The 13,678-nt window shown below is 43.7% G+C and overlaps 1 protein-coding gene across 1 annotated transcript in view; it reads left to right on the top strand.

Moving 5' to 3' along the window:
* DRAP1 (DR1 associated protein 1) overlaps window positions 1-13,678 on the top strand; it is a 58,129-nt gene that overhangs the window by 13,590 nt on the left and 30,861 nt on the right. Inside the window, exons 2-3 of the mRNA XM_068259948.1 lie at window positions 7,950-8,022; window positions 11,206-11,299. Coding sequence (XP_068116049.1) covers window positions 7,950-8,022; window positions 11,206-11,299 — 167 coding nt within the window. The remainder of the gene's footprint in view (window positions 1-7,949; window positions 8,023-11,205; window positions 11,300-13,678) is intronic.

Genomic DNA, 13,678 nt, shown 5'->3' with positions numbered 1-13,678 from the left:
GTTCAGACCAGGTGGATGCCAGCATATCCTCAAGCTGGCACAGATGTGATCAAGATGGAGTTTCAGGGTGGAGTTCAGGGTGGAGGACACTGAGTTTGGGTCCTCTGCCATTCTTATGCCCCTGATCCAGTAGGAGGGAGTGAGGGCGGGAGCCACACACCCCCTTAGAATATGAGATGAGTCCTCCCCTTGTCCTGGGGACCAGAAATCATATCTTACCATATATGGGCTCTATCTCACAGAACCGTACAGGTCAGGGCAGATTTACTAACATTTTCAGGTCTGTCTCGATTTACCCAGCAGCCTGATACCAAACATGAGGGGTGGGACCCCTGTGGTATCATCAGGGCACTTTCGAACTGCCTTACTGGCAGTCTACCTCAGAATGTTCTGAAATGTTCTCAGAACCAGCGCCAGACAGGGCCAATCCTGCTCTGTTTGGAGGGTCTGCCAGCCTGGCAACACAGAAAATATGACACACATAGCAGTTTATGGAATATGAGATACATCTGGGATTTACAGCAGGTCATCCCCAGGCAAAGGCTCTTTGAAGTTTGGGGCAGCAAGCTACGTGTCAGCTTCCCTGCTGGGAGGAGAGCCAGAATGTCTGATTTTTTTTTTTATTTTTTATTTTTTTTATTTTCCACAACTATATTGTTTCTGTCATCATGCTTATCAACTATATCTGATGGATGGGCCATCAGCACAGCTTGAAGCCAGGGACACTCTGCAGCAGGCTAGTGCCTTTTGGTGGAAGGAGGGAAAGAGAGAGGAAAAAAAAAAGAAAAAAACCCCAGGAATGTCAGTTCTGTTCGCTGCAATGACCAGCAGATCTGACCAAGAAATCGGAGAAACCGACGGTGAATCTTCCAGATTCGCCTACGTTCCTCCCGGCTGTTCCGTGACAGCTGGGAGAAAGGGAAACTCCAGGTTGCTACAGGTAGCCCCTACACAACCAATCCAGATTCTATTGATCTGAATCACAATCGATGCAGAGAATCGAGCGCGATCGCTTTTTCTTCACGGGCGGTTCCAGGACGCGTCTGCGGCCCCGCAACCGTCCGTGACAGATAGCTCTCTCTCGGTACATAAAAACTGTAAGGCTGCTTTCACAATAAGACATTACAGGCACATGTTAGTGCAGCCTGTAACGCAGCCCAACTCACACGAATGAAAAATCAATGGGCTGTTAACAGTGCCCACGTTGCGTTACATTGTAACGCTACACGTTATTTAAAGGTGCAGCATGCTGTGCGTTCTACGTTAGACTGTTTGCACATGCTCAGTATTGTTTGGTTTTTTTTTTTGTTGGAGGAGGGGAGAGTCCGCTATTGTTAGCCACATGGCTAATTAATATTCACTGCACTACTATGTAGTGATGGGAAGTTCGGCTCGATTCGTTGAAAAGAGCCGGACTTCCCATTACTTCTGCTGTTTTCTTCCTCGAGCGGCCGCTGATTGGCTGGCGGGACCACGTGATGCGGAGTGTTCCGATCACGTGTTCCCCGCAAGGTATGAGACAAAAAAGGCGCACCAAGAGCTGCACAACGTGGCTCACCACCAGGCGTTGCGTTAGGGATACGTTATGCGACCTTAACGTCCCCTAAAACGCAATGTCCTGGTGGGAAAGAGGCCTAATAGGGGTAAGTGATGGGTAAAGGGAAAGGAGTGTGCCCAGTGTAATAGACTGAAAGGCAGTAAAGACAAGAGAATAAAATCCACTAAGACTAAACCGCTATGCATAAAAATAGCCTCCCTATGGAATTACTCTACTTGGGAAGGTTAACCACCTTAGCGGTATGGACGAGCTCAGCTCGTCCATTACCGCCGGTGGCTGCCGCTCAGGCCCTGCTGGGCCGATTTGCTCCCCGTAAAAAGCAGCACACGCAGCCGGCACTTTGCCAGCCGCGTGTGCTACCTGATCGCCGCCGCAGCGCGGCGATCCGCCGCGTGCAGCGGCGAAAGAGGGTCCCCCCAGCCGCCCGAGCCCTGCGCAGCCGGAACAAACAGTTCCGGCCAGCGCTGAGGGCTGGATCGGAGGCGGCTGACGTCAGGACGTCGGCTGACGTCCATGACGTCACTCCGCTCGTCGCCATGGCGACGAGCAAAACGAAACAAGGAAGGCCGCTCATTGCGGCCTTCCTTGTTACTGCGGATCGCCGAAGGCGATCAGAAATATGGGATAGGAGCGCCCTCTAGTGGGCTTTCATGCAGCCAACTTTCAGTTGGCTGCATGAAATAGTTTTTTTTTTTTATTAAAAAAAACCCCTCCCGCAGCCTCCCTGGCGATCTTAATAGAACGCCAGGGTGGTTAAATGATGTCTGAAGGGAGAGGGATAATGGAGGCTGACATATTTATTTCATTTTAAGCAATACCAGTTGCCCGGCATCCTGCTGATCCTTTGCCTCTAATACTTTTAGCCATAGACCCCGAACAAGCATGCAGCAGATCTGGTGTTTCTAACATTGTTGTCAGATCTGACAAGATTATCCACATGCTTATTTCAGGTGTGATTTAGACACTACTGCAGCCAAATAGATCAGCAGGGCTGTCAGGCAACTGGTATTGTTTTAATAATAATAATAAAAAAAAAAATTGGCAGCCTCTATTATTGTCACTTCAGTTGTCCTTTTTAAGACTGGTACCAAATACAACATGCAACTTTTTCAAAGAGAGGTTCTAGGGACTTCCAGGAAGAGGAGGCCACCTGTGTTCTCAGCAAAATGGAAAACCAGCATAGCTCCAAGTGTTGGGCAAAATGCACTGCTGCAGGCAGCTCTACTCTTCCTCATCTCCTCTGCTGTTGTCTCACATGATTGGTAATGGAGGAGACAGAAAAATAACTTGCTACTCAACCCCACCGTTGCTGACTGGGAACTCTTCGTGGCCACAATCCCATCCATGTATGAGCGTGATCTGAGTGCATGTGCAGGACTAAGGGCTGTGTCTGCGCAGCAGCATGAATCTGCTCATACAGAGTGGGAAAAGCTGCGCACATGCGGAGTAGTGCTACTGCACAGACCTGGCCTTAGAAGGGAGCGTGACCATGAGAGCAGATCAGAGAAGCCCTTGTCAGATAGGCTGAGGAGACCCCAGTGCTGTATCGATAGGCTCAAGGAAGATGAAGGAAGCCTCTGGACTATCCAGCTAAGTTAGTATCTAATTTACCAGAGATAAGATATCCTTTTAAGGCCCATTCACACTTGAAAAGGCAAAATGCCAGCGCTAAGCGCTAGCGTTTTGCGTGGGTGTTGCTATCATGGTAAAATTACTGTACAAATTTGTGTTTGAGTGATTGCGATTACCACTTCTATAGCATGCTAATCGCGATCGCTCCAGAATTGTCGAAAAAAGCTGCATGCAACGCTTTTGCGGTTGCCGCTTATCACGAAACGCCAGCAATCGCAAATTTTTACACGGGCTCAGAAATGGCTCATAGTAGAATACTGGTAAATTTATCGGTTTAATTCATATTACGAAATATTGGTAATATTAGCCTTAACCGTGCCCATGGTTGGCGCCTAACCATACACCAGCCCTCCTGCCCATGGTTGGCGCCTAACCATGCACCGCCCACGCCTAACTATCAGCAGTTCTCATAGGGCACCCATATTTGTGCCACTTTTAGCTGTATGCTGCATTGTTGCATCCTTTCTTGTTTCTTTATGTATGGCTCCAAAGACAGTAGAAATAATACCTGGTTTCCCAGAATATTCTGGGAGAATTCTGCAGAGCCAAACAGCCTAGGCTATGACATCACTGGGAGGGCGGGGTTACATAATAATATACAGACATGGGAAGTGTTTTTTTTTTAATGCTGAAACCAGGATAAATGACATAAAAGTGGGTATCCTGAATAATTGACTATATTCTACTATATGTCACTGGAGCTACACATGTGATAGCTGATATATTGCCTTTGACCAGCATAACCGATTGCGATAGTGTTTTTTTTGTTTTGGAACATCCCTCCATTACACAGCAAACCCCACAGTATGTCTGGCCCTGAAAGAACGTCCAGCTCCTCAAGCTACGTACAGGTTTTCAAACCTGGGACAATTGGTCATGATCTTGGCAGACAGAAATATGCAGTCAGTACAGATGCCCCATCGTTTGTTGATCCGCCGGTCTTAGCGATAGTGATCACATCTTTAGCCAGTGAGGAAGCACAAGGCTCCCCGGTTTCCCACATGAGTCAAAAATGATGAAAATTGATTCTGTATGGTCACAACACATTCTCCTCATGCGCCATATCTATACCACCAACCATGAATTGTTACCATAGAAACACTAGACAAGAACCCTTCTAGTTTTCTGCTTATACAGAACTGTAGCTCTGGTAACGGCATGCAGCCTGGCTCTGTAGGTGTATGAGGCACAAGAGGAAACCACTATATACTGATTATTTAATCCATTATTTAGGTCATGTTGTACGCTAGTGGGTAGATCTGACATTATCCACCTTCTAGTCTGCATTTTTGTTACCCTGATAAAATCGTAAAGGGGAAGTACAAACTCTGTATTTTTACTTTACAGTTGCATGTAAATCTTTTACCAGAAAAATAAAAAAATGTGCAAAAAAGGTTTAGAGCTGTCTTGTGTCTAGTATTTATAAGGGTTGTCCAGAAAGTAAGTCATTTTCTTTTTTCTTCTGTGCCAGTTATTCTTTCTGTGCAATTTAACTTTTATCTGTCACTTTTATCTCTTATCTCCCTGCACCAATTGTCGTGTGGCTGCAGAACGCTGGTAACTGTTTGTTCAGCAGCATTAACATGAAGCCCCCCCCATTCCTCCAAGCCATAGGTGAGGAGTGTTATGCCACTACAACAAAGTGATTGAAAACCTTTTTAAAAGATGATATATGATTAAATAAAGGAGGTGATCATGTGGAAAAGCAATCAGAAGATAGCGGGTCTAAAATCTAACAAATTTTAATGTTGCCTTTAATTGATTCATTGAAAGGCTGTTAAAGGGATACTTAAGTCAAATTAAAAAAATTAGATTTACTCACCTGGGGCTTTCCTCAGCCCCCTGCAGCTGTCCGGTGCCCTCGCAGCATCGCTCCGATCCTCCTGTCCCCGCCGGCGGCTGCTTCCGTTTTCGGCGACAGCCCCCAACAGGCTGGGAACGTGAGTGATTTTTCGCGTTCCCAGCCACAATAGCACCCTCTGCTGTTATTGCGGCCTTCTTGCCGCAATAACCGCATAGAGGGCGCTATTGTGGCTGGGAACGCGAAGAATGACTCGTGTTCCCAGCCTGTCGGCGGATGTAGCCAAAACCGGAAGTAGCCGCCGGCGGGGACAGGAGGATCGGAGCGATGCTGCGAGGGCACCGGACAGCTGCAGGGGGCTGAGGAAAGCCCCAGGTGAGTAAATCTAATTTTTTTTAATTTGACTTAAGTATACCTTTTAAGATGTGGCCAACAGCTTGATTACCTCTCTGAACAGATAATGATCTGAGTGGGATCGAGCTGTTGGAATCCCTCCGCACACCAGACACCATCCGCTGTTTTCGTCGCTCCCGATCTCGCCACTTAATCCCCGCTGTCACCGCAGCTCACTGTCTCTGACGGCAGAGCCCTGTGAGTGGGTCAGGAGTCTATTTCATTGGCTCTTGGCCCTGTCTTTCAATGTAAGCTGCTTACATTGAAAGACAGGGTCGGGAGCCAATGAAAGTGGCTCTTGACTGGCTCACAGGAACTCTGCCATCAGACGGCAGAGTGGGTGGCCCAGGATCCCGACGTATGGTGGTTGCGACGGGTATGTTTGGCGATTCGTCGGGATTCTTCTGTTGCTGTACCAGCAGTCTCTGGTCCTTAAGGGGGCAGAGACCGCTGGTACTTAAGTGGTTAAAGAGGAGCTGTCCGCTATAATATCTCAGAAAAATGCTGCCCGTGGCATTTAAACGATGCCCAATTGGCACTAAGGGGCCTAAAGTGTGCCAAGAAAACATCCCCCACACCATTACACGACCACCAGCCTGCACAGTGGTAACAAGGCATGATGGGATCCATGTTCTCATTCTGTTTACACAATATTCTGACTCTATTGAGACTCCTCAGACTAGGCAACATTTTTCCAGTCTTTAACTGTCCAATTTTGGTGAGCTTGTGCAAACTGTAGCTTCTTGTTCCTATTTGTAGTGGAGATGAGTGGTACCCGGTGGGGTCTTCTGCTGTTGTAGCCCATTTGCCTCAAGGTTGTGCATGGCTTCACAAATGCTTTGCTGCATACCTCAGTCAACGTTGCTCTTCTATCAGCTTGAATCAGTCGGCCCATTCTCCTCTGACCTCTAGCATCAAAAATGCATTTTCGCCCACGGGACTGCCGCATACTGGATGTTTTTCTTTTTTTCACACCATTCTTTGTAAACACTAGAAATGGTTGTGCGTGAAAATCCCAGTAGCTGAGCAGATTGTGAAATACTCTGACCGACCCATCTGGCAACAACAACCATGCCACGCTCAAAATTGCTTCAATCACCTTTATTTCCTGTTCTGACATTTCGTTTGGAGTTCAGGAGATTATCTGGACCAGGGCCACACCCCAAAATGCATTGAAGCAACTGCCATGTGATTGGTTGATTAGATAACTGCATTAATGAGAAATTGAACAGGTGTTCCTAATAATCTTTTAGGTGAGTGTATGTCGGTGGCGAGTATTTCTCTTGTTGTAGCTAATCTAATCCAACATGTCATAAGACCCCTGTAAACAAATAATGCCCTTTGGACGTATTTGGGCTCTGCCATCTGATCTATGCTGACAGTGTCACACTTTGTTCTCCCCCAATGGTAGATTACACCAACTACCCCCCCCCCCCCCCCCCCCAATTGGACGGGTGGCATCCTTGATCCTTGCACCAGTGCAGAGAGATTAAAGAGAAGCCATAACCAAGGATTGATCTTCATCCCACTCAATAGCTGATGTCCCCTTTCCCATGACAAAATCTTTTCCTTTTCACAAAGAGATCAACAGTGGGCTCCGTATGGCTGATATTGTGGTGAAACCCCTCCCCTGTCTGTGAACCTCATTGCGTTGTGAAAAATAACAGCTGTTTACAGCTGGGTCCAACTGCCAAAAAAAGCAAGCAGCATCTCCTTCCACTGACATCACCCGCCAGCAGTAAAAGAATTACCATGTGATGTCAGAATGTAAATCAAGGAGAGGAAAGTTTTTACAATGGGTAAACGCTGACTAAATCATTTAGACATCATTATTGTAAAAATTAAGCACTTTTGTTCATCATTGTTTTCACTGGAGTTCTTCTGTAAGGACCCACCTGTTCCCCCACCTTTATCTGGCATAGCACAGAGAAAACTAACACCAGCACCTTTCCCCTGGGGGCACAATGTTAATCACATAATAGTCCACAAAGTCCTGACCTGCACTACGTTTGTGAACACCAGATAGAGGTTGGAAAGTTATCATAGCAGTACTGCAGGTGAAACTCAGAAAATTAGAATATTGTGCTAAAGTCGATTTGATTTCAGTAATTTAACTTAAAAGGTGAAACTGATCTATGAAATAGAAAGTATTTGCAGGTGTTTTGGATTAATTAGCTGATTAGAGTCTGACACTTTGAGCCTAGAATGAATAAATATTTTTAATATTCTAATGGTCTGAGATTTTGGTTTTGGGGTTTTCATAATCTGTAAGCCATAATAAATCACAACATTATAAAGGCTTGAAATATCTCACTTTTGCATATAATGAGTCTATTTCATATATTGGTTTCACCTTAAGTTGAGTTACTGAAATGGGCTTTTGCACGATATTCTAATTTTTGGAGTTTTACCTGTATTCTGACACAACAGGTGCATCTGAGCACGGGTTCCATGGGTGTTCTGTTCCTTGGATGGTGACGGCATATGTGTTGAACTGAGTCTTGTGCAGATTCTGATAAGCTAACCATTATCTCCACTGTGAATAACTTCTCTTTTTTTCTTTAGGCAAGAATTAAGAAGATAATGCAGACAGATGAAGAAATAGGCAAAGTTGCTGCTGCTGTTCCTGTCATAATTTGTATCCTTTTGTAATGTGAATGCATGAATAGATAAACATAATCTGTTCCAACAAAAAACGGCTTCTCTGAAACTTCGTCAGTTTTAAGATCTGTACATTTGTTATATCTGTCACACAGCTGAGTTGTTTTCAAATTAAATAAATGAGGTCGGCGATGCACCTAATCCGGTGTTTTTAGAGTGAAGTTTCTGTCACTCAACATTATTTTGCACCCCTTCATCGGCGGCCTCTGGTGGGAGGACTGCGCCCAGTCTCACATACTTCAGACACCTCTCAGGCCTTTGTTGTAGGGACCGGATCTGGCTTGGCATGTATTGCAGTTTTATCTAATTCAAATGCCCTAAATATAAATGGACCAATAGGTCCTGGTAAATATTATCCAATAAAGTTACATATAGGTATGTCCCTTTTAGCCCTCATAAGATGCTAATCTTGATATGGGCAAATAGGATTTTTGGGGACAACCAGCTTCTCAATGTATTCAGAGATCTAGAGACAAGTTTTGAGGCAGATCTTATAATTAAAACCTATATTTTATTATAAACCTATTTAAAGAGAATCTGTATTGTTAAAATCGCACAAAAGTAAACATACCAGTGCGTTAGGGGACATCTCCTATTCCCCTCTGTCACAATTTCGCCGCTCCCTGCCGCGTTAAAAGTAGTCAAACAGTTTTAAAAAGTTTGTTTATAAACAAACAAAATGGCCACCAAAACCGGAAGTAGGTTGATGTACGGTATGTCCACACATAGAAAATACATCCATACACAAGCCGGCTGTATACAGCCTTCCTTTTGAATCTCAAGAGATTATTTGTGTGTTTCTTTCCCCTGCAGGTCTCATCCACTGAAGAGTAACAGGCTGATTGTTTCTTCCTGTAGACAGCTCTGCTGGTGTCTGTAATTCCTCATTATGTGACAGCCCAGCTCCTTTCACAGCCTAACAGAGGACGATTTATCAGCTCTCTTCTCTCACTGATAAGATAGCAGAGAGGCTGCTTAATGTAAACACACGGCAGTGTGCATAGAGGGGGCGTGCATAGCAGATCACACTGAAGAGTTGGCAGCCTTCCAGACACAGGGCGACAAATCCAACAGGGGAAAGATAAGTTGATTTATTACAGAGACGGTGATGGTAGAAAGTGCTGCAGTAAGCCAGAGCACATTAGAATAGGTTTAGGAACTTGTAGGATAGTGGAAAAAAGATGACATTTTTGTTACAGTGGCCTATATACAATTCACTTTTTCTCCTAAGTTTTTTTTTCTCCTAGGTGTTAGTTTTTCATCTTCTCAAATATTAAATATATTTTTGCAATTGGAAAAGTATCAAAAGTCGTAGAAAAAGTACTATCAAAATTATTTTGTGTATTTTCTTACTTGCTGGGGGTATAAAAGGCATTTTATTGACAAGGTATCAAAATATCAACTTGGAGAAAACTAAGGAGATAAAGTGAATTGCATATGGCCCAGAGTCTCTTAGAGAAAATGTGCATATAGCTAGAACAGACACAAGCTGATATAGCCATCACAATAATCAGTGTTACATACAATAACCGTTCCTCATACAATTTTTCGATTACTCCCCTGTATGTTGGGCTTTTGAATGGAATTTGTTCCTGAGTAGTGACCCCCACTATATCAACTAAAATGGGGTCACACTGGTATCAGAGTGTCCATAAATACTCTAATAGCAATAGATATACAATGGCCGAGTTATACTCCATGCCTCGATGCAGTTCCCATTTATTGATCTAAGTCCCCGTTAAAAAGACAGACCACTTCTATGATAAACCACAATCATTTTAAGTTCTACACCCCCTCTGCGTTTCCTGTAAGCGTACATGTTGCGCTTGCAGGACACATTAAAAAAAAGACTGAGGCCATCTTGTGGCCATATAGTAAAACTACATCTACATACTTTTTTTTTTTTTTTTTTGTGTGTGTGTGTAATAGACCCACAATTACATGTAAAATTAACAGTATACCTCCCACACTCTCCAAAACATACCCAAATACAATTAAAAAAAATACACTTTAAAAAAAAAAAAGTTAATACGCATGTCAAGAGGGTATATTCCTATTTTTTTTTTAATTATAAACTTGTAAATAGTAATAGATGCAAAACTTAAAAAATGCACCTTCCAATTAAAATTGTAATGGGGACATAATTTAAATGGTGTTATAACCAAAACAAATGAGCAAATAAAATACGTGGGTTTTAATTATGGCAGCAAGTATTTTAAATCTATAATGGCCAAAAATATTATTTTTTCCATTTGTTTTCTTAAAATTCCCGTAAAATGCATTTAGAAAAAAAATAATTCGTAGCAAAATGTACCACCCAAAGAAAGCCTAATTGGTGGCGGGAGAAAAAAACAAGATCTAGATCATTTCATCGTGATAAGCAGTGATAAAGTTATTGACAAGTGAATGGGATGTGTAAATTGCTCAGATGCATAAGGTGAAAAAAACACTGAAGGCTGAAGTGGTTAAACAGTGCTTTTGTATGTGCAAATGAGACTGGTGAACAGCTTATTGAATACTGCCTGCTATTTGGCAGGGAAAGCACTGCTTGTAACATTTTTAGAACTGATAAGTGAAAAGTTTTTTACTTCTGTTTGTTTTGCAGCTGAATGAAGATGTTACATCAGACGATCATGGCTGCTGTTTAGTATGCAGCCGTTAAACTGAAAATAAAAATGATACGCTGTTCTATGTTACTAATGTTTAACATTCATACTAAACATAGAATTAAAGTTTATTTTCAGTTCAGGTTTGCTTTAAAGGGAATATGAAGGCTGACATATTTATTTCCTTGTAAACAATGCTAGTTGCCTGGCAAGTCCGCCTGATCCTGTGTCTCTAATACTTTCAGCCATAGACCCTGAACAAGGATTCAGATTAGGCACTCTGACTTGGCTGACTCAGGTTTTACTAGATTAGCCATATGCTAGTTCCAGGGTTTTTACTCACACTATTTATGTCAGAAGATCAACAGGGCTGCCAGGCAACAGGCATTGTTTACTAGGAAATCAATATGGCAGCCTCCATACCCTTCTCACCTCAGGTTCCCTTTAAACTATTGATCCTGGTTTATCATCTTCATAGTGTTTGTGTGTATGTGTTTAGATATAGATATATATTACAGAGATTAATTAATTTGTACTCCTTGACATGACCACAGCACGTGCATTGGAATTGTTCTTGGAGTCGCTCTTAAAAAAGGCATGTCAGGTCACACAGTCTCGATGCGCCAAGACCATGACCACGTCACACCTGTGAGTGTCAGATTTGCTGTGTAATCTAACATGCTTGTCTTCATTACAGAACAGGAAGTAGATTGTGCGGCTTGAAGCAAAGCGGTAAGCAACATACCAGCTGATGCTTGGAAATTTTCATTAATGATGTTTTAGTACAGTTGCTGTGAGATGGCATCGACGCGTTTCGAAACGAAAACACGGCAGCATGTCATTTTGTTTCTGCTACGTTCTGACATGTACAGAAATCATATGCTGCCTTGGCACGGCATGTAGAGCCTTTGCCAAGTCTCTCAATGCGTGTCTTATCTGAGTGTATGCAAATCCCCAATAGATGTAATCTGTTATTTTACTGTATGCCATTTATATCACCGGCCTCCTCCTCCGTGACAGTGGATGCCGAATGTTGCCTAGGAAATCTGGCCAAGGTTCCTATACCCCTACCTCAATCACACCCCTGACTTTTAATATCTAGCTAATTCTTTAAAAATAACTAGAAATACTTTTTTATATTTAAAAAAAAACCAAAAAAAACTCTGTCTTGTTTTGAATGGAAGATGGTCTTCTGATAGGTTGACAATAGGCTTCTTATTGGCCTCTCCTACTTTGCTGACCAAGCCAGCTTCTCTGATCAACCACCAGAGCTCGCTTGCACTGAGCAGCAAGAGCAAGTCTTGCCCACTAAGGGCCTTTTTCCACTACCCTGCGATTTGATTCTGATCGCAAATCGCAAGGTACATTAAACTAATGGAAACTGTAGCAGCAATTTCCATTAGTGTGATTCCGATTGCAATGTGATTTTGGTCAAAATGCGATTGTCGTCTTGCCGCGTTTTGAGCTTTACTATACTGAGTATAGTAGCTCAATCGCATGGTGGAAATTGAAACGCGATAGCGATCGCATTTCATAGTGGAAAAGAGCCCTAAGAGGGCGGACCCTTTTTTTTTTTTTTTTGTTTCAGTGAGTGACTGCAAATATCCTCCTGCTTTCTTACTGGTTAGCCAAGTCACAAAATGTTTTAAACATCCTAGGAGCCAAATGGACCAATAGGAGGGAGGATAACACCCCTACACATCTCATCTCGACATGTTGGTTTTTTTTTTTTACGCAAGAAACATAGGCAGGAGTTTATACTGGACACTGTTCAGATGTTCTGAGATGGATTCACCCAGTGCTCTGCCAGCATAAGATTATATGAATACATTTTGTACGTGGGGATGTAGATGCCAGTAAAATCTTCTAAACCTTTCCACTTAACCCAAAACTAAAATTAGTTTTTTTTTATTTTTGGGGTCTGAGCAGGGTTTTAAGGTGGAAATTTGGGATGGTCTATGACCTGCAAAGAATTTTTGAGTTGATTTAGCAATATGCAAATTTCTTATGCAGACTTGGGCAGCTTCTACCTTGGCTAAATTTGATTGGTCCATTTTCAAGCTGCAAACATTTTCAGAACACATTTGCATAATTCTGCATCTACTTGACATTGTTTGCATCTTATTGAGCCAATGAAAGTTCCAATTTCCAATACAAAAATTTCTAAGTGTAAAAAATATATAGCAGCAAACAAAGTGCAAAAAAAAAAAAAAAAAAAGTGTTTATTGTACACATGCTTGTGGACAGTTTGCAAGACCGCAACTTGCAGTTGGTCTACAAAAATGCTTACAATGTAAAGAAAATTGTACCTCTTCTGGTACAAAAATCTTGCTTAACCACCCTGGCGTTCTATTAAGATCGCCAGGGCGGCTGCGGGAGGGTTTTTTTTAAATTTAAAAAAAACTATTTCATGCAGCCAACTGAAAGTTGGCTGCATGAAAGCCCACTAGAGGGCGCTCCGGAGGCGTTCTTCCGATCGCCTCCGGCGCCCAGAATAAACAAGGAAGGCCGCAATGAGCGGCCTTCCTTGTTTTGTTTAGATCGCCGCCATAGCGACGAGCGGAGTGACGTCATGGACGTCAGCCGACGTCCTGACGTCAGCCGCCTCCGATCCAGCCCTTAGCGCTGGCCGGAACTTTTTGTTCCGGCTACGCTGGGCTCAGGCGGCTGGGGGGACCCTCTTTCGCCACTGCTCGCGGCGAATCGCCGCAGAGCGGCGGCGATCGGGCAGCACACGCGGCTGGCAAAGTGCCGGCTGCGTGCGCTGCTCTTTATTTGAACAAAATCGGCCCAGCAGGGCCTGAGCGGCAGCCATCGGCGGTGATGGACGAGCTGAGCTCGTCCATACCGCTAAGATGGTTAACCTCTTGAGGACTGCAATGTTAACACCCCCCCCCCCCCCCCCCCCCAGTGACCAGGCCATTTTATGTGAAATGGGCCTCTCAAATCACTTTGATAGGCTTCAGCCTACGAAAGCTGATCACTGCTGAGACAATGGAGGGGACAACCATGTCACACGGCTGTCCC

This window comes from Hyperolius riggenbachi, chromosome 11 (assembly GCF_040937935.1).
Source record: "Hyperolius riggenbachi isolate aHypRig1 chromosome 11, aHypRig1.pri, whole genome shotgun sequence".
NCBI classification, from domain to species: Eukaryota; Metazoa; Chordata; class Amphibia; order Anura; family Hyperoliidae; genus Hyperolius; species Hyperolius riggenbachi.
Note: the sequence above shows the minus strand (reverse complement) of the source record. Positions and strands in the feature narration are given on the sequence as shown.